This window comes from Carex rostrata, chromosome 16 (genome assembly GCF_964058835.1).
Source record: "Carex rostrata chromosome 16, lpCarRost1.2, whole genome shotgun sequence".
Lineage (NCBI taxonomy): Eukaryota > Viridiplantae > Streptophyta > Magnoliopsida > Poales > Cyperaceae > Carex > Carex rostrata.
The window spans coordinates 9,855,690-9,878,439 of NC_135933.1; the positions used below are offsets into that span (position 1 = coordinate 9,855,690).

General features: G+C 32.5%; 1 protein-coding gene and 1 long non-coding RNA gene across 2 annotated transcripts; one reads left to right on the forward strand and one right to left on the reverse strand.

Annotated features, from left to right (window-relative positions):
- Positions 1-596: 596 nt before the first annotated feature.
- LOC144567711 (protein G1-like4) lies at positions 597-1,990 on the reverse strand. Its single transcript, XM_078317875.1, has one exon. The coding sequence runs from the start codon at positions 1,627-1,629 to the stop codon at positions 1,063-1,065; it is 567 nt and encodes a 188-aa protein (XP_078174001.1). The 5' UTR covers positions 1,630-1,990; the 3' UTR covers positions 597-1,062.
- A 5,500-nt stretch (positions 1,991-7,490) lies between these two features.
- LOC144567059 (uncharacterized) lies at positions 7,491-8,150 on the forward strand. Its single transcript, XR_013515350.1, has 4 exons — positions 7,491-7,560; positions 7,738-7,782; positions 7,879-7,937; positions 8,109-8,150. It is a non-coding gene; the product is annotated as an uncharacterized LOC144567059 (long non-coding RNA).
- Positions 8,151-22,750: the final 14,600 nt, after the last annotated feature.

Genomic DNA, 22,750 nt, shown 5'->3' on the forward strand with positions numbered 1-22,750 from the left:
GAATTATATAAAAGTACAACAAAAGTGGAAACGAAATTGGATTTATTAACTACAAAATAGTCTAGAAGGAAAAAAAATATATGGAAGATTACTTGCAATTTAAGTTCAAAGCCTACAGTAACTAGTTTATAATAACTTCAGAAAGAAACGCAAGAAGAAAAAGAACTGTGTTGTACAAGGAATGTACATTACTCAACTAATGGAGGAAATTTATTATATTATTAATAATCTAATAGTGTAAAGTTATCTTTAAATAATACTAAACAAACAAAGTTGGTCAAGGAGACAAACATAGCTGAGTTGAATTACTGGCTACTTGGGACCTTTGGTTCGTCTCTTTTTCATTATTAAGAGCAGAAGCACTAGACATCTAACTTTTCTGTAGAATTGTTGTCAACTCAAAGACACACTACTTTTGATACCATAAAAAGAAACGAAAGAGAATCCTATAAATGTGCGACACGGACACTTCACTGGTCACAATAGATTCTGAACAAATGTACCACCAACATGGATGCAGCACTAACTCAAATGCAAGTTTATGTTTATATATGCTGACATAAATTGTTGTCATTTCCAAACAACAAAAGATATATATAAGAAATTCAGCAAAAATAATTAAAATTACTTCACATCATCAAGCTCACCGGCCAATTGTAGCGATGTTATTAGGTTGTACAGTGCAAAAAGAAAAGCCACAACTCAGAAAAAAAAAATGAAGAAAATTCAAATAAAATGGACTTCAACTTTGAATTTGGGAAAAGATTTCAAAATGTTTGAGCAGACTATAGACTAATCAAACAACACCAGTCATAACCTAACAGTAGAGAAACCAAGCAAAACAAAGAAAAATAAACATAATTAAGACAAAAGATAATAGAAATTGCTAAAAATTAGTAGCTAGTACCTATAGAATTCATATGGCTGATCTCTCAATATATCTCCTAACAATAACAAAAGACAAATGGAGATTGAGAAACTAACAAGAGTAGAGTAAAGTACCCCATTACTTTCATAGACGCAAGCGTACAATCCAATCCAATCCAATCCAATCTATCTCTGCTACGATGTCGCTGCTGCAGGAGTACCAGTGGATCCCGGTGGCGGTGTCTGATCTCTTGTCGGTGGTTTCTTCCTCTTCTTCTTCTCATAGCTTATTCCCCTTGCCTTTGCTTGGTGTTCCCTTACTTCTCGCAAATACAATCTAACAGCACGGGCACCAAATGGATTGTTCTCCGGCTTCCCACCATTCTCTTCGTAAGCTGCACGAAGCCGCCCGACCAACGCATCCAAGCTGCCCCAGGCCTGACGTAGTGGGCACGGGCATGGTGCGGGCGGAGCCGGGTGCCCGAAAAAGGGACACACCGGCGTGTGTACTTTGGTTTTGCCAAATTGATCAAGATACCTGAGGAATTCCAACACATGGGCCCCGCTGCACCGTGCCAAGCTTAGCGGCGGCCTGTGGTTTTTTAAGTACTGGCCGAAGGTGTTCCAATCACGACGCTTTTGAGATTCGTAACGGCTGAGAGAAGGAGGGGTCGAGGAACTAGAGGCCGCGACGGTGACTGACAGATGGTGTCCACTGGTGTTGTCTGAGTTAGGGCTTTCTGGATTTGGAACTAGATCCATGTAAATAGGCAAGGTGTTCTATCTTCTTTTCTTTTATTTTAAGTGTGGGGAAACAAGCAAAGATATCAATTTAGGAATTGGTGCTAGGTTGGATATAAATGGTATACTGAAGAGATAAACAAAGCACCATAAATAGATCCAATTCAGATTGAAGAAGAATATAGATATGGAAATAGATACCTTTTCTGGGTTTTTGTCAGATTGGAAGGATAGAATGAATTAGTAATTCTAAGAGAAGTATGTGGTCCTGAGAGACCAATTTTGGTTTACCCAGCACGCATCAATGGAGAAGAGGAGAGAATTACAAACATCTGGTTTTAGTTTTACTTCAGGTGCTATTGCTATGATTTCTTTAGCTATAAAGGGGGGTGAAGGAGGCTGTGCAAATAGGAGAAAAGTTGACAGTGCGGTAAAAAGGTGACGTGACAGGAGAAAAAATAAAAAAATTAGTGGAGAGGAGGGACAGTGAAATATCTGTACGGTCCTTGCTATTATTTTTTATTTCTGATGTCAGTCGTGACTTTGTGTAGAGTGTACACGGACATCTGATTCTGGCTCACTATACGAAATACATTCAATATTGAATTTTAAATTCAGTGTCCGTACAGTTTATATGTTTCAGTACTGGCGTTCTCTCCAGGCATGTGGACTGGACATATCCATTCTACACAGTACACATTCTCTCTCCTCTCTCTTTTAGCAACTATACTTAAAAAACAATATTAGTTGAGTATTTACATATAAAATATATAATTTTTTAAATTTATTTGATATCAAATCAAACAGTCAAATGTATGAGTTTTTCAAGTTAATTTTAATACATTTATTTTTCAACATTTTTATCTCTTAATTTGATACTAAAATAATTCGAAAATATAAAAAATTACATACACTACTAGAATCTGGGTTTGTTGCATGGATAAAAATAATTGTTGCATGGTTAAGTAGTGTCCATGCAACAAGTATTGGCATTTCTGACACAATTAAATTTGTTGCATGGACAGTCCCATGCAACTGTTACTCATGCAACAAATGTGATAGTTAACCATGCAACTATCTCTTATTTATCCATGCAACAAATATTTGATGACCCATGACCCATCAGCAGAAATAGAAAGTATATTTTAATAAATGTTCATGCAACAACTCATTTCATATCCATGCAACAAGTCTCTCAAATTTAGACTAAACTGTTGCATGGGTAACTCATGCAACAATTATTTGAGAACTATTTGTTGCATGGACTTGTCCATGCAACAAATCTCTAAAATCTAGACTAAACAGTTGCATGAGTAACCCATGCAACAAGTCTGGAGGATTATTTGCGAACTATTTGTTGCATGGATTATCCATGCAAGAAGTTTTGACGATTTTTTTGAACTATTTGTTGCATGGGCCTACCCATGCAACAATTATTGAATTTCTGGACAGTGACTTTTCTATATATATTTGATCTCTCCTTTCAAATTGAATATATTCTTATAAATTACAACAAGGGATACATTACAGCAGTATATTAATTTCTTCACATCCTACTTAATATCCTTCAAATTTAGAAGCATCATACTTAACAAACTTCACATCCTACTTAATTGATCACATATTGATAAATTTAAAGCACATTAACACATCCTACTTAATATTGTTAACGCATTTTGTCAACTACTACATTAGAATTGTTAAAACCACGGCAGCGGCTTGGCAATGACAGAGTTCCCGGATCAAGGTTCCTCTCCCCCTTCTTGATTGCCCCTACTACCACCAGGTGCCTCAACATTTGATGTCCCCTCCTAACAAAATGCAGCAAAAGATTGATAAATATGCAGAGTATAAACTACACTACATTTAGCGGGTGATTTGACTTACAGGGAATTTAGGAGGTTGAAATCCTGTACGTTTAGAGAGCGCATCTATACACATCCTCCTGTAATTAGTTTCTTCTTTATTCACTTCCATTTCTGCATTGTGTCGCTTCTCTTGATCAGCTATGTTCTCGACAAACCCTTTTTGTGTCTCGGCTAGTGTATCCTTTATTAACGCTTCCACCTCCTCAGCCGTGAATATTTTTTGGTTTTTTTTAGTCGAGGTGGCAGAGCTTTTGGTGGGTGATAGAGATGCCTCCATTGCCTCCAGCTCTCAATTGGGGTGCATCAACATCACATAAGTATGCCTCAGGCAGCATGCCAAAAGAATTGAATGAACTTGGTAGCTTTGACTCAAGCGTGGCAGCTCTCCTGATTGTTTCCTTGGCTTGGTCAACTTTACCCAGCCTAAGAAGCATCTCAGCCCTAAATATCAGGATCTGAAATTAAATGGATTTTGAAACTTTAATAGAAATAAAGTTAGAGAATAATGGATTGAATCTAAAATGCCAATTTCACTTTAATTCATCAATTTTAAAATGGGCCAAAACTTACAGATATAAACTATGTATCAGAATAAACAAACCCAGCAGAGAAAATTACCGAAGGTTACATATTTTATACCCAGACACCATTCAGTATAGAGTTCCTACGAATTGAATTTGCAATCCTTACAAAATATTTATGACAGTTGCTACATAAAGATCATACTTTCAGAGAACAGAACCACCAGAAAGTTTCTAGTAATTTAATTCACCCAAGGTGTAAATCCTGTAAAGCTAAATCAATGTAATAAAGATCAATTCTGTGCACTACAACAATATCAAGAATTATAAAGTTCAAATCTTGGTTTAACAATATGACCAAAAAGAGACTAAGTACCAAACAAATTTAACCTATCCAATCACACTGCACTGTACCCCGATTTCAACTTGTTCCTTTCAGACAGTTACATGCTCTACAAGGTAACCGCATCTTGTGAAAGATGGTAAGTATCCTATTACAGGTTAAGTATTGGTCGTGTTGTTCTTCCCATTTAGGCATTTCCACAAATACCTTATGTGCAACACATTATTAGTTCCTAGATTGATGAAATTTGAAGTGCCAAATTTTGATCACTAACTTGTACATCCAAAAAAAAAAAAAACTTAAGATCAAGACATTATTCATCCAAAAAAAACTTTACCATATTCAAATCTTCTAATTTTATGAATTATAGATGAAGGTGTGAGGTCTCAAACGAATTTCAAAGAAATAAGTTTACGAAGCCATGGGACAGGGAAGTCTACGATTACCCTTCTCCGACGATCTCTGGCAACACCCCTCTAAACCGATCGGAGATCACTGCTCTCTGACGCGCCAACACCTCAGACGAGGAAGTGAAAAATATTGGCGGGGAAGGGTTCATGGGGATTTATGGCTTGGCAGGGAGGGAAATATCTAGTGAAAATTGAGAGGGAATCAAATTTTAACAACAATTCAGAGAGGGAAAAGTGAAATTTGAGAGGAGGGAAAAGTGAAATTCTGCCAGAAAGGTGAGAAGGCGGGAGGGTGATAAGAAGAGCAAAAAAAAACCTTAGTTTCTACACGGTTAGGTATAGTTTCTACACCTGAGGTAACATAATCGTTCCCTTTAGGTTGGACCGTCTGATTAGAATTACACACGACTATTAAAGAATAAAATGTATCACTTAGCGTCGGATCTAAACATAAATATTATGTTACCGCAGAGAATATAGACTCCCTGCCCACAGATTATTAAATAGAGAAATCCATTGATAATCAAGACGCTTCGTCACTGATCCTACGACTGAAATTTACATCTCTACAGGTGGTGTAATCCATGTACAGAAAATAGTATAAAAAATTTTTAAAAAAAATAATAATAATTTTTTTACATCTTTTGTAGGCAAATCATAACTATAATTGTCAGTTTTATGGAAGTTCATCATTTTTAACCCCTTCAAATTAGACCAATATTTACGGACCGTTTATTTTCGCATGAGAAATTGACGGTTGATCTGCAATGAAATAATTTCAAATTTGTTTTAAAATGATCAAGGGAAAACATTGAACTATGTCAACGACAAAAAACTGAACTTTTATTATTTCGAAGCTTCGATCCAGCGCAAAGTGTTTATGACCCCACGATGTTTGTATATTTCGTGAGCTTGATGGATAGGTAAATGAATATCAAATTTCATCAAACTTCACTGTAATGATTTTAATTTGATACTCTTTAATTTTAACGGTTCCGATCGACCATCGGACAACGCATACTTGTGAGTTTTCATTAACTCACACAACGAGAGTTCACATGCTATGTTTAACAATGATAGATATGAGTTATTTATGCAACAAGAATGTTATGCAATATAATTTTTTGGTCTAAATCATTTAGTAATTCATAAACGTGTTCTTCCATTAATTATCCATTAATTATCGTATAAATTTCATTAATATCACTTGCAATTTTTTTTAAAATCAATTTCCTAAATGAAGTAATATATATATAGTTTCAATCCCATTTAAATATGAACTGCAAAAAAAAAATACCTATTACATCTAGAAGTTCAAACTAAACAATTAATAAAAAAAAAATTTAATTAATTATGAATAGTAAATACAGTAGAACTTTCATTTTTTTTATCTAAATTAAACAATAATAAAGTAATTTTGTATGTATCAAGAAAATTAGTTTCTATGTTTGACTCACAGCTTAATTGTGCGAAGAAAATACCATATATAATTTCAATTAATTACAATAATAAAATACTAACTACATCTAAAAATATGAATTAAAATAATAAACATAATTATTAAATATCTTGCAAAATTTACATGATGAAAATTTATCACTTAGAGAAATTTGGTTTCCGTAAAGTAATCTGAAAATTTACATCATGAAAATTTGGTTTCCGCAAAATTTACATCATGAAAATTTACATCTTGCAAAATAAACATAATTATTCAATTAATCTGGTTTTCCCCCACTGTGCACTCAGAGAATTTGGTTTCCCTCTTAAAATTTTTCATCTCCCTCCCACTTTCACCCCTTGGCAATTTGATTTCCATAAAGTAACTCAAATTGTGAGATTAGATCCGGACCATTCGATCTTTTTGGCACGAATATTAAAGAGATCCGTGCATTCACCTCTGATCGGATTCGGATCGGACAGTCCAGATCTATACTCACAATTCGAGTTACTATAGAGAAATTGGACCCAGACAAAACAAACCTAGGCCTTATCCCCTTTCTCCCAGCCGCTTTGTTCTTTCAATTTTCTTTTTCACCCCAATCCCCTTTCTCCCTCCCTCCCTATCTGTCTCTCTACCTCCCTCGCCAAGCCTACATGCCCCCTTCTAGTCCTAGTTTTCCAAACCCTAGATCTTAAGTGCGAAAGGTAAATGAGAAGAGCAGCGACGGCAAGTCGGCTCAGGCAGTGCACACTCAGGCGGAACCACGGAAGGCGGGCGGGTCGGTGGCTCAGGCGGGACGTGGTACGGCTGCCGCCACTCATGAGTCTTAAATCACTTAGCGGCAAGTAATAATCTATCACTTAGCCGGTGGCTCAGGCAGGACGTAGAATCTATTACCTTACCAGAAAAAGGCTGAATTTGCTATTCAGTTATAAATTACCTTATTTATCTTTATGCATTTGTATGAAAAATATAACATGAATGTAACTGATCTGTTAACTTTTTTAGGGGTCTGATTTCCAATTATGTAAAATTCTTCTCCACCTAACATTGATCAAGTAGTAGCTGAACAGAGAGTATCAAAGCAAGGTACTGTATTTATCTTCTTAGATTTTAGTTGTACTACATTTTTCTTAATTTATTAAAGATGTGATGTGGGAAAAGAGAAGGTGCCACCTATATTTAGGTTTCGTTAGATTTGTTCGATTTTATGGGCACTGCCACCTATATTTAGGTCAGAATTGATAAAAAAATTGTTCATGGCTTCTTCTCTAGTTCATATTGAATTTCTGTTCTCATAGGCACTGAGTGGGGAAAATGCTTCTGGGATTGAGAGGTGCACTCTTGCAATGTTTATGCAACCTGACTGGTACGTAGTATGAATTCTCATATCATATAGTTGCATGTCAAACCTATCTTCTCGACGTATAAAAAATGACAGTCAATTGAAATTGCAGTGCAACCTGACAGGTCTTTCATGTTATGTCTCATTGCATGAAATTGTTTGTGATCTGAAAACTAATTGTTACCATGTTTGATCTTACAGGGTTACTTTGTGCTTCTTTCATGGATACATGTGTACTTCAAAACTGTGAGAATCAAAATGTTCATTTATCTCTCTCAAAATTAAATAACTCTTGTATTTATTTTTATAATTTTGTGACTTTGTATTAATTTTTTGTAATAGGTTTATGATGTGAACCTAGGCAACATGGTTCAGTGCCATACCATTCCAGTATTATTCTGGTAATTTACCGGATTATCAACCATCCATTCTATGCTTCTTCATTTTAATGCTTTTCCAGTCTTGGTACAAGGTATTATCAATGCTGATTTTATAGAATCAAATGAGGGTCTAGGTATTATCAACCATCCATTCTATGCTTCTTTGCTAATGTGATATATATATATATGTAGGGTCTAGGTGCTGATTTTATAGAATCAAATGAAAGGCACTTTTCAAGCATTCAATGCGCAATCCGAATAAGAGGTGGCAACATGTCAAGCCGCAATTTTCCAATGGTTCGGGGAAGAAAACCAGAAGAACTAGCCCTTCTAGTGTGGGGTTTTGTCATCCTTTATCACAAAAAAAAAGTATTTTGTAGCTAAAAAAAAAAAAACCCTCTTTTTGTAGATTTTTTGTGATGGGTTGTGCATATATATTGGTTATTGAATTTACTATAATGATTAATGATAATTAAAATGTTACTCTTCATGTTTTATTGTGTTGTTCTTCTTATTATGTTTCAATGTGTAATGTAAAAGATTTCTTGGTTGATTATGGGTTGGTACCAAATCGGTACAGGTACCAAATTGGTACGAGGTGAATTATAGAATTGGGCCTGGTTTTTTTTTTTTGTAACGACAATTTTTTGCATCGTAAAATCTATACAAATATGGGGACCAAACAATATCTTAGCAAATAACCTAGTGGGGCCCACCTTCTTTGTCCATGCAACTAATAGGTTAATTACCCATGCAACAAACCATGTGGGACCCATGACATTTAACCATGCAACTACTCACTCCCCTATCGTTGCAACTAATCCATGGGACCCACACACTTTATCCATGCAACAACTCACTCCCCTATCGTTGCAACTAATCCATGGAACCCACACACTTCATCCATGCAACTACTCAATACTATATCGTTGCAACTACTCAATGCTATATCGTTGCAACTACTCAATGCATCTGATTTGTTGCATGGGTACTTATTGCATGGACACACCGTTGCAACAAGTATTCCAGAAGTTATTGCATGGTAAAGCCATGCAACAAGTCCGAAATTGAGTAGTTGCAACGGGGGTTGTTGCAACGGTATTTTTTGGGGCTTGTTGCATGGGTAACCCATGCAACTGACATTTTTAGGGATTGTTGCAACGGTAAGCCGATGCAACAAGCCAAATTTTATTCATGCAACAAACCGAGATTCTAGTAGTGATATAAACGCATAACTCATAAAGTAAATTAATTTGAACGGTTTGGATCAGTCTTTTGAAATTTATTCAATCAATTTTTGAGTTAGTATCATGTGATACCAATATCATACTAGGCAGATTCAAAGTCAAGTTCGATATTTTTTTCTTTGTGTTTCAAGTGTTTGTTCTTTTTTGTTTTTTATAATAAAAAGAGAATCCGGTTAGTGACATTAGTATTATATGATATTAACTTTAAAATTAGAGTAGAACTAGGGTGTTCTTAAGTTCACTAATTTTTTTATTGGTGAACTAAAGTATAAAACTCGTCAAATCGTCTTTAAATGACGAATCCGAACCGTTAAAATCCGCCGTAATGTATCTACATGTGAAATTTTTAAACATTCGAATTAATTTAGTATAAAGTCAATCGGTCAAAATTAGATGGTTAATAAATTAATTTCAATACATTTATTTTTTGAACATTTTTTTGACTAATTTTGACCGATTGAATTTATACTAAATTAATTATTCGAATGTTTAAAAATTTCACATGTAGACGCATCACTCGTAAGGTATGTGGATTTCAATAGTTTGTTTCGTCATTTGAAGCCGATTTGACGGGTTTTAGACTTGAGTTCACCAAGAAACTTGGTGAACTTAAGAACACCCTAGTTCTACTCTTAAAATTAATAGGATAAATTTTAAACAACCAATTCAAACCGTTTAAATTAATTTACTTTATCAGTGATGTTCTTACATGCAATTTTTTTATTTTTCTTAGTTATCTTAGTATCAAGTCAAGCGGTCAAAAGTGTTAAAAATTAATAAATGCATTAAAATTAATTTAAAGGTCTACTTCATTTGATACTAAATAAATTTGAAAAGTTATAAGCTTTGTATGTAAACACGTAACTAATGAAGTAGATCGGTTTGAACAGTTTGGTTTCATCATTTGAAGTCTATTCGATAAGTTTTGGAGTTTTGGAGTTTTGTGGTATATAGGCTAAAATGGCACTGATGTCATACCAGCTAGACTCTAAATAAGAGGTTGTTTACTAATAGTTTAAATCTTTCAATTTGATTTTCTGACAGGTAATTCAAGGCAACCATTAGATTTGGAGAATAAAATCGAATAGAAACACAAATTTAATAAAAAAAAGAAAAGAAAATTCAAACCTTTCAATTTGATGTTCTAGCTAGATAGCAGTACTTACAAGTGCCTGATATTGTAACAGTATTTATGTTAACTTTTAATTTATCCAATGAATAATGTATTATTTTCTAAGAGTGTAAATATATAAAGTTAAGTCTCTTTATAATATTTTGATGTCTCCTCATATACTAATTAACGATGAGTAAAGATAATGACAAAGTTGTTTTGGTTTCGTGCAATGCGCGCACGAGTTATCAATGTTTTATTTTTTATTTCATTTTTTGTACACTACATAAAGCCTAAACCGCACTGTAAATATTTTACCTTTGACGATACCATGTATTACACTACCATAAATAGTAGAAAGTTCTAAAATAAAAATGATATATATAAAAGTGGTAGGCATGCAACAGAAATAATTAGTAGTATACTATGTAAGTACATCCAAATCATTGGAATAAATTATAGTCATATTTATACTGAAAAAATTCTTCGGGTTGACAAAAAAGTACGTAAGTCGCCTTGATCCCTTATTGTGAGTCATATTATCATAGCGTATATACATAATACTATTTGTTTATGTTTTTGTTTTTTGTTTTTTTAATGTAAGTGCATGGGCAGATAGCTCAGCAACGATTTCCATTAATAAAGGAAAAAGTGTTTACAAATATTTACAAGGCAGAGATGCCTTATTCAATCACAAAGTACACAGAGCCTCAAACAAATATATGAAAATTAATAGTAAATCTGTTGTTACGTAACATCCCGAAAAATTGAGTCATTTTGTTTTTTTATATTAACAAGGGTTTTATAATAAATAATAGTTTCTTTTTAAAATAATAAAAACTAGGAACCGAATTCTCTGTCCACCGGTGGGCAGGAAATTCCTGCCTCCAGAGTCACTGCAGAGTGGGTCCCCATTTAATCCCAAACCCAAAACTATTTTAACCCTAAACCTTTTAACAGTAACTGGGCCCACCCCGCAGTGACTCTGGGGGCAGGAATTTCCTGCCCACCGGTGAGCAGAGGATTCGGTTCCTAAAAACTACAGCGCCTCTTAAAAAATAATAAATGATAATAAATAAATTTTTACGTTTGACAAAATGCATAAAAAAATATAACTCTGTTAAATAAAAGAGGATGCTGGATCAATTTCCTTTGATGTCATCTTATAATTGTTTTCCAATTTGTCACTCCTAATTTCCTCTCTTTCCTGATTTTTCTTCATGCCTTTTCGTTGTATATCCTTTTGTTTTGGAAACATAATTATTAATTTATAAAAGGAAATAACCCTCTCTCTCTCTCTCTCTCTCTCTCTCTCTCTCTCTCTCTTCGGAGAAAAAGATTCAAACAATAAAACAATAAAGAGAGAAAAAAAACTTCGATTCAAATTCCGACTAATCGCGGTGATTCTAAACTCATTGCAATCCAATTTGAAAATTTGAATTCTCACTATTAGATAATCAGACTTCTCTATAATCTGTGTTTTCGTTTTATATAGTTGATTTGAATATTGGTATTGCATATTGAATTATGATGACATATATATTTAACGGGATAGTGGGTAATGGTATGAGGTTAGAATTTAATTTGTGATTGTAGCCTCTCACTAGCTATTTGTTGAACTTTCCAATAGATTTGTGGTCTTTCAATGATGGACGGATTTCCAATTTGATTGGTAGTTTAATAAATTGCGTTATGACAATGTGGGAATCGTCTGTGACAGATATTACAAATGTGTGAATATGATGTGACTTGTTTTTCGGATAAATTAGACTGACGTGTTATCGCCGGTTAAATATACATACATAATTTGATGTGTATTTGTGTGAACTAATTCGGTCTTTTTAAATGATTGTTAAATTAAGTGAATTACAGAGAAGTGCATTGTTATAATTAGTTACCGAGGTTTGTAGCTAATTCTGTTTTGTTCTTTAATTTTCTTTTATATTGATGACGTAAGTTGACAGACTAAAAAAAATACAATAATAATATTATATATAATCATGTTATGAATGATCAAAATCTGAGATGCGACAAGCCTCTCCTTTAATCTCCACATCCCTGAGACACGCATGCCATATAATTCTATTTGTTAGTCCATGCAAATTATCACTAGAATACTGTATACGTTTATTCCTTTATTTAAAATATGCATGTATATATATATATAGAGTAAGGCTACGCTACTTCGTGAATTAATAGAAATGTTTTAATTCGTGCTCATATCTCTAGTTTTGAAATCCAAATAGCCGATCTAAACGGTTAGATGTTTAATCTATATTAAAATGTGCTTGGAGACCAAATTTTATATTTTTTGAATTTTTTTTACTATTTATTAAGATGGTTTGAAAATTGTTGTTTTTATTAAAATTCTGCACCATTAAAAAACAGCGATGCCGTGACTATTCACGTGCCGTGTCCAAATGTAACTAGTCATATTTCTCACGTTTAACTATTTTTTCATAATTTAAATTAGTTTCATCAAGATTCATCATTTAATTAAGACCTAACGGTCCTAATTACACGTTACTCGTGTGATTACGTGTCATGACCAAAATGTCAAGGGGTGATCACAGCACACGACACGCGAATCACGACACGGAACAGAAATACGTGCCGTGCCATTTCGTGATGGAGCCGGCTCCGCCATGCCATGTTTCCCACACTGCTGGTCAAGTTCCATAGTTGTTGACCTCGGATTGATAATATCCGATCCGATTACACCCCTACAATGTATACATCACAACATCCAGTACGTACACTTACACCTTTTTGTTTTTCTTTTCTTAACAAACTGTGTAGCTTTGTGTGCAGCGAGATAAAAGAGGATGCAACCAATTAGTGGTTTGCTAATACTCCGGGGGCCGAACCCAGTCCGGTCTGTCCGTGTCCGTTATCCGACCGGACTATGTCTGTGTCCGTGCCCCGGGTATGCATGGGTACACAGATACGGATATGAGAAGGGCCGAACCCGGTTTTTGGAAGAAAAAAACCCGCTCTTACTCGGACCGAGCTATATCCATGCCTACTTGGACCGGTCCGCGTACCCGTGATATCAGGACCACTTTAATTTTGAAATTTTTCCTCCAATTCTCCGTATACAATTTTTTTTTTTATAAATATGTTCAATATATAAACAAATAACACTTTAACGAATAATTATTAGTTTTAATATAATGATAAATAAAATAATCGAATGATTGTGTTTTTCTAACATAAAATTAATTAGTTCTAAAAAAATATTGTTATTATAAATATTTAACTACCTCCTTTTAATATTTCTTTGTTATGTTTAACACTCACATAGTTATCTGTTCAAGACGTGTTGAATGATGGTATATATGGAATTAGAGAAATAGCTTAGACTTATTTTTTAGAGCAATTCTGGATTAATCCAGTGAATCAGTCATATATATTTTGAGGAGGGATCGGATGACACCGTTTTTTGGTGACATCGGATGATAATGTCCATTTTCGAGGTTTCAAAGTCCAAATAGTCAATCCAAACCATTCAATATGATTGATATATTAAAATCTACTTGCATATCAAATTTTACATTTTTTTGAATTTTTTTACTATTTATTAAGTATTTAACAAAATCGCTATATTCGGACCATTTAATTTTTGTACCCATCTGAATAAACCCAAAAAAATTCAGAAAAATGTAAAATTTGATCTGCAAGCACATTTTAACATATCCATCAAGTTGAACGGTTTGGATCGACTGTTTGGACTTTGAAAATGGACAGTGTCATCCGATCCCTCCTCATATATTTTTATTGTATCTCTATTGATTGTATTGATGGTACTCTCTGTATGAAGTCAAAATAGATCTGTGAATATATATTTGTATCCATTTTTGTTCCGGAAGTGACGAATTTATAATATATTCCACTTCCTAAAATGTAATAATGCATGTGCTAGAAAGAAAAATATAATAGCCTTGGGACGAGAGAAATTGTCGGAAATAGTACAATTTATTTAGTCACTAAAAAGAAAGTCTATAGGTCGAAACTGAACTTTTGGGAATTTTTACTTGATTGGCGTGCGAAATAGAAAGTCCATAGGTCGAAACTGACCTTTGGAGAATTTTTACTTGATTGGTGTGCGAAAGCCCAATGAAGAATTTTTTTTATAAACAATAATTAATTAAATTAATTTTAACAAAGCAGTATGATTATTTATTTTATTTACAAAAATCATAGGGACCGAATTCCTAATTCGGTCTCCACATTTTACTTTTTGGAGAGACTGAATAGGAGATTTGGTCTCTAGCTATTTCCAGCTTTTCGTGTGGCTGTCTGTGTAGAACTGTATTTGTCTTAGGACCGAATAGGCTATTCGGTCCCATTGTTTTTTTTTATAAACCATAATTAATAGAAATATTTTTTTTGTTTAGTGTAATTTAGGTTTTTATAGTGTAATTATTAATTATATATATTTTTTAGTTTGCATGTAGAGTAATTTACTGACATTTTTATTAATATCCAACTTAATGTAGACATTAAAAAATACACAGAATTGACACAAATTTTAATTTATTTGAATTTTTCGACAATTAGTTATGAATTTTCAAAGTTTAGCTTTTGAAAAAACTTTAAACAACTATAACTTTGGCTAAGAAAGTCGGATTTGCATGTATGACCACTTTTTAGAAGGGGGGGGGGGGGGGGACGAGACAGATCCAAATTTTTCCCGGAGAAAACCCCCGGACATTCAAAGCATCAGAATTTCAAAAAAACGTCGTTTAGTGGCTCAAAAATTCAGTTTAAGTTTTCTATCAACAGTAGACATACAACGACCGGTATTTTGTTTAGTATAATTTAGGTATTTGTAGTGTAATTATTAATTGTAGAATTTATTTAGTTTGCATGTAGAGTAATTTAGCTTTTTGCATGTAGTATAAATTAATTGTTGAATAATTTAATTTTTTAGTGGAATTTAAGTTTATGTAGTGTAATTGTAGAATTTTTTTAGTTTACATGTAGAGTAATTTAGCTTTTTGCATGTAGTATAAATTAATTATTGAATAATTTAATTTTTTTTAGTGGAATTTAAGTTTATGTAGTGTAATTGTAGAATTTTTTTAGTTTACATGTACAGTAATTTAGCTTTTTGCATGTAGTGTAAATCAATTATTAAATGATTTAATTTTTTAGTGTAATTTAGATTTTTGTAGTGTAATTGTAGAATAATGTAGAGTAATAGAATGAATGTTAATGTTTAATTGGGTTTGCATGTCATGCATGTTAATATTTTTTTGGAGGGAGAAGAAGGGTATTTCAAAAAAAAAAAATGGAGACTGAATAGGCTACTCGGTCTAGCCTATTTGGAATTTTTTGTGGCCATTGCGGTGAAAAAGCTGGAAATAGATAGAGACCGAATCCCCCATTCGGTCCTATTGGTTTTCGTAAAAAAAAAATAATTATGCTGCTTTGCTAAAATTAATTTTATTAAGAGGAAGGATCCAATTACATCATTTATGGTGACACATTTTGACACCATAATTTTATAAGTCATTTTTGTGATTTCAAAATCCAAATAGTGGATCCGAATTGTTCAACGTGATGTGCATATTAAAATGTGCTTGGGGACCAAATTTTATATTTTTTGGAAATTTATTACTATTTATTTATAATTTTTTAAAATTGTTTCTTTTCAATGGTCCAAAATTATCTGAAAACAACAATTTTGTACACATCTTAATAAATACTATATTTTTTTCGAAAGATGTAAAATTTGGCCTCCAAGCACATTTTAATATGGAGATCATGTTGAACGGTTTGGATCGTCCGTTTAGATTTTAAAATTGCAAAAATGACTTATAAAAATATGGTATCAAAATGTGTCACCATAGAGTGGTGTAATTGGATCCCTCCTCTTTTATTAATTAATTATGGTTTATAAAAAAAATTCCCCAAGCCCAAAAAGTTTGCTTCACATTGGGAATGTAAATTATCGGAAGAACAATAATTTTATTCTCCTTAAATTCTGAAAAAGGGACCTGCTTTATCATTTTATGCTCTTTTTGTAAAATTAGTGGGAATAAAGTTGTCTTCGGAGAAAATGAAGTACTGGCACTATAAAATAAGTGTGTTTGCAATAAACTAATCAAACTTTATTGCCAACTGCAAGTAATTTACTAAATTAAATGGATCGGATCAAATTCAGTTGGATTGGACAAATTAATTTGATTATATTGTAGTTATATGACATTTAATCAAATTAATTTAATTATCTAGAGAGAAGTTAAAATTATTTTCAGATTATATTACCATAGAAAAGTGTGATGTTTCGGATCAAATTAGGCTCGATGTCCGATCTAGTTTGTTCAATTAGGGATAGCAATAATTCTTATCAGTAAGTAATATATATGTTAAGCTTACGTCTGATTTGTCTGTCAAAACATTATGCTAGATCTAATACCCTTGCTTACCCATACCTATGTAAGATCGCACATAACTTTAGAAGGCATGCCCTAGAGAACAATAAGAGGAGAGTTCAGAAATCGGAGGATACATTTTCAGTAAAGAAACTATAGCCCAATTCATATTTTGTAGAAAATAATTCAACATTCCGCCTGTAGGCTGCTTTTGAAGTATTTTAAGATGCGTTAAGGTGGTGAAATTAAAAAATTTAATTATTTTATAAGTATTCATAAATCATTATAATTAAGCAATTTTTAAACACAAATAATTATGTACTCATTCATCCATCATTAATCTATCTACAAAAGAAGATTTGGATATACCTCTATCAAATGTCAATTTGGTAAGTAGAGAGAAGTCGTATTCTTTTCTAGATCTCTTGGATATCTTTGTGGGTGGAAACGGTCTTCTATAATGTCTTGCACCAAATTGAGACTTCAAAGTAGCAGCCCTTCACAGTATCCACCAAGACATTAATTACAAATTGAAATTTTCTCTTACTAGAGAGTACTATTTCAGTCGCTCATTAATCCCTATTCTCCAATATAACTAGATCTTGAGTTTAGAGCTTGTGGATTCTCAACACATAAGAGAGAGAGTTTTGGTAGAACTTCAACTCTCAAAACAAATTCTTTCTCAAAAGGAATGAGAGTGACTATATATAACAAACAATGAATGTGAATTATGTTTTCAAAATTAACCTCACGTTCTACCATGTTTTTTTACCACAATCCAATTCGAATTGAGATCTGCTACAGAAGGTAAAGTTGTAGATATTTCATTTAACTTTTCATTCATATATTGAACATCCAAAACAGACTTCTTATGAGGGTGCTATGGTCCAAATATGAAACATGCGCAGCAGTTTCCAGAACATGGTAGTCTAAATTAAACACCACGTTCTACCATATTTTTTTACGATGATTTGTTTCTAATTTGGCTTCCCTAAAAATGGCAAAGTTCTAGATATTTCTTTTACCTTTCCAAAAATATATAGAACTGTAAAAATGGATTTCTTATGAGAGATACATGGGCCAAATAAGAAATGTTGCGCAACCGTTTTTCAGAAAACGTGGTAAACTATTTTGGACAAACTTTTAATTAAGAAAACAATTCTTAGCTATAATTAACAACAACCATTAGGCTTTGTTTATTGGGCCAAGTTATATTTTTTCTTATTTGAATAAAATAAAATTAATCCAATTAATTATAGAATCATATATAATTATTCTAAATAATTATATTTCTCATGTGTTAATTGAGAAACCATTTATTTGTCATGTCATACATGTTAAATAAATTCAGGAGCATTTTCTAATTAATTCCTTATTGGTGTAACTTTGTGAGATCTATATCATATTGACAATGGCATAATTATATTTTGTTACCATAAACTATAAGCGTGGTACTAGTTATACATTATAGTTACCTAAATAACACAAATGTAAAATATCATTTTACAATACACGATCTCTTAAAGTAATGTTATAAATAAACATCACTTGTGTATATTTCTTGTCACATGATATTATGAATATTATACAAAGTAGGATTGTGTCATCTTTGTAATATATTTGTATCTTGGTCGTTTAAGTAAATTATTAATATATAACTGCACTCCAATTATATTGTATGCATTATAATTCTACTTTATTAAGGGGCCTATAAAATATCATTACTCAATATAGATAAGGGGCAATAATACTATTGATACATAATTTTCTCTCACACAAGTTATATCTAAAGAACTAATATTTTTATCACTACTATTAATAAGTAGTTTTTAATATTAATCACATTACATACTTCTCATGTGAAAAACAAATGCATCTCATATTTTGAAATTCTGAGACACAATGAAAATATTAATGACACTAACATAATCCATATAATATTTTTATCTATCGAGCATGTTCAATATATGAAACATTTCATATACTCATGTTATTAGACGATAAACTTTTATCAGCATTTATAGAACTACAATGTATTTTAATCAACATGACAAACTTATTATGGTATATTAGTGTTTCATGCTAATAATCAAGTTTGTGAACATTTTAGAGATTTATGTTCGTTATCATATAAAGTTCTATGGTTTAAGACCAATAACATCTTCTTGAACACTTCTAAAGATATACATAAAACTCATAGAACAAAATGCACATAACATCAAATTCATAAACATAACATGTAAAAGTAATCAACATAAAATAACTTTTAGAATACAAAACTAACAACGACAAGTATTGTGCTTGACTTGGCCTATCTCTAGGCCTTACCTGACATGTTATAGTATCGAACAGAGTGGGTAGCGCTTTGGAGCGAGTGGGTATGAATGCGTCGACGGGCCAATGAGCTAAAATATCATCCATACATCTGATTTGTATCAAGATTCACATATACAATTAAAATTATGACTGCTAAGCTGAACGTACCATCTTGATGCAAATCTAATGACATAGACGACGCATCAGACCAAAGTTGATATGATGTCCCGCGAACCCTTTTGTTTCCTTTCAACGAATTCAAATTTACTACTCTTTTAGAAAAGTAGGATATTGTTTTGAGAAAGTGACAAAGATAAAAGAGAGAGAGAAAAAGGATAAGAAGATCCTATTATTGTTTTGGAAGAGCTGCAGATTTAGAGATTATTTTGTTTATAGAAAATATTAAGAAAGAAGAGAGAAAAATAGAAAGAGTATATGTAATTCTTTATGAATAAAAAAATGATAAATAAAAAACCGATCCAAAAAAATACAATGTTGGGATCGGTTGGGAAGACACCGATCGAAACCCAGTTATTTTTTCTCTATTAAAATATGAAACTTTTTTAAGAAAATAGATAGAGTTTTTTCTATTATATCTAAATTTGTAAGATATTTTATAATTTTCTTAATAACCTTTTTATACTTTAATAGAGAAAATAAAACAAAACAAAACTTGTTTATAATAGATGTCTCTCTCACCGATTCTAATATTGGAATTTTTTTTGTATCAATTTCTTCCTTATCAGCCTTTTTAATCATGAAGAATCATATGAATGAAGTCTCACAAATTTGAATTTCTTTTTAAAATTAACATTTGCCAGTTTTTTTGAAGAAAAAGTAGTAACTTGCTATCTCATTTTCTCTCTCTTTTAAAAGATAGGAGAGAGAGAGAGGGAGGAGAGAAAAAAAATAGTAGGAATAGTAGGAATTTGACGAGATGAAGATTTCGTCGTCCTGTCTCCCCCCTCTCCCGAATTCGTATCCTCTACATTAACTCAAAAGGGAATCTTTTGAGTTAATAAATTCTGACCATTTGATCTGTTTTAAGATTCATGCAGATTAAATCTGCACTAATATTAAAGAGCCTATATCTTAAGGAGAGACCAAATTAGACAGTGAGATTTATTTAAACTCAAAAGATTCATTTTTGAGTTAACGCAGAGGATACGCATCCCCCTCTGATATACTGCGTTTTAGTGGCTAGGCTGTTAGTCGGCTCGGGTCACATCAAATCCGATCACTAACATTTTAATGCTTTTCTAAATGAATGGCATCCGACTTGAATCTGAAATTCGATGGTAAAATAAAAATAAAATACAGATCGAATTTTTATTACGGTGCATGTGCTCATATGCAAGAAACCAATTGCACGGTATACGAAGGAGGGACAAATTTTCTTGTGGGGTACAAACTACAGTGCCTTTTTTCTTGAATAAATGTAAAACCAATCAAATACTTCCCAGAAAAAGTACAAAATTGTTAATTGAAGAACTCAAAGTAAGCACATGTTTTTACTTTTCTTTTGTTTGCAGTACGGCGGTAGTATGTCGATATGTACTTGGCACTATGCTTACTCAGCTACTGCAGTAATATAAATTAACTAAGTTTAAAAAGATATTTATTATGTTAGTTTGCTTGGAAATATGTACTATTTTGCGCCACGTATTTTCCTTTTTTTTTTAATATGTCACGAGTATGTCCAGTATTTTTGTGGCACTGGAGACTTCCCTTTTAATTAATCTATAGGAGGGGTCCATAAGAGGTGAGAGGAAAATGAATCTTGTTGTTCAAAAATTATATTTCTAGAAATATAAAAAATAAATTATTGAAAAAGAATTGGGTTACTTTCGAAGTGACTGTAGCAATGACTGTTGACAAATACAGCTGCATATGCGTATGCCGGTATGCGGCTAGCTATTGTGTTCAAAATGTCATATAGTCTATTCTAAGTGGTCACATATGCAATTCACTAGTTGTCTCAAATTTGCTAAAAAAACCTAAAAATTTCATTGGGAGAGAATCTAATCCATCACCTATGAGAGTGTGGCAAAAATACAAATCACTAGACTAGAACACTCTTGAGTTATAAATTAGTTTTATTAATTATATTTACATTTTTTTAACAACTCATAGTAAAATCATAAATATAAATATGCATTAAAATTTACATATGCAACGCATTCTGCATATACAGTATGCAATGACATTCTGCTTGTATGAACAAAACCACGTTTAAAACCAGTGATGAACTGTTTGTCCATTTTAATCTTCACAATTTTTTTTGAGTAAAATATCTTCACAATTTACATACCAACAACCAAACAGTTTGACAAATTAAAGAGAATGAATAATTTGGCTTGATCTCTTCTTAGTTCGATCCTTTTAATTTCTGAGAATTTTGTGAAATAAGTAAAGAAATAAAGGATTTTTTGTGGCCTGTGTTTCAGGATTTCGGTTAGAAGTAGAGACAAAATATTAATAAGAGTATAATTTTTTTTTATCCTGACGAATTAGAGCAGAAAAGAAAATAAGAATTTGAAAAACTCATGACGTGACCAGATACATCACGACACAACACGGTTCAGTCACAACACAACACGGTTCCATCACAGCATGACATTTCACGTGTGCTGGTCACGTGTTGTGACACGCGTGTCTTGTGCAGTGACCATTCACGCGACATGATCATCTTTCAAAATTTTGACATGACATGGCACATGGTCACATGTAATTAGGCCTAGTAGATATTAATCGAATGATGAATCTTCAATAAACTAACCTAAATTATGAAAAACAAATAGTTAAACATGACTGGTCATATTTGGATACGTCACGTGTGGTCAAGGCATGCCGTGGTCATGGCAAAAAGCACGTCATGTGATTCAAGTCACAACATGACTAGTTACGACATGATATATATTTAAGTCCTTAGTAGCAAATCTCTTTTTTCTCCTGGCGAATCAACAATTCTTCTGAGTAGAGTAGCGAATCGGACCGTGTCTTTTTTCTTTAATTATTTTACGCGAATCAGTCTGGACTGACTTTCTTTTCTACGTAATTTTCTTCTACTTGGTCGTAAATTAAATTCAGAGCTATGCATTGTTTTCGTCTAGGAATAGGCGCATGTACAAAATACCATTGAATCTTAAAAAAAAATTGAATTTAGAAGTAGGCAAGTGTCTACCCTAAAACACCTTGAGTCCGCCAATGTCTGTGTTGATCTAATTATAAATTATTAAATGGACCGAATCATTAATTCGGTTTTTTCACCCCGTTCAAAGGTTATAGAAACTAAACCATTACTTCGGTTGAAATAAATTTAATTTAATTTTTGTATTTCTAAAAATAAATTTTATTCCTTGGTGAGAGATTAATTTGCAAACAAAGCATCGTATTTATTTATGCTATTTTGCAAACACAACCAACAAATTTCTATTTGAACAATGATCTGACCTGCAATGAAATAAAAATAGTGAAATATTGATTATTGTCTTCTATTATGAAATTATTTTTGTCGGAATGATGGGGCCCCTCTAAAATCCAAGCCAATTATTTTTTTGAATGTGATTCTAATAAGATGTATCAGCATGGCCGTTGTCACTGTGTTACTTGATTCAACTATTTTCTGAAGGTTCAGTGTTACCTGATTCCCTATATATATCTATTATCTAATCAACCAAAAATATTGAATATTTATAAATATTTTAAGAAAACAGATTATATATACTTGTACTTTTGCAAAACTAAAGGAACTCCCAATTAATCATACCCTTCAGGTCT

What these genes read in the sequence shown, in the direction of transcription:
- LOC144567711 (XM_078317875.1), bottom strand. Translation starts at nt 1,629, where the DNA reads ATGGATCTAGTTCCAAATCCAGAAAGCCCTAACTCAGACAACACCAGT.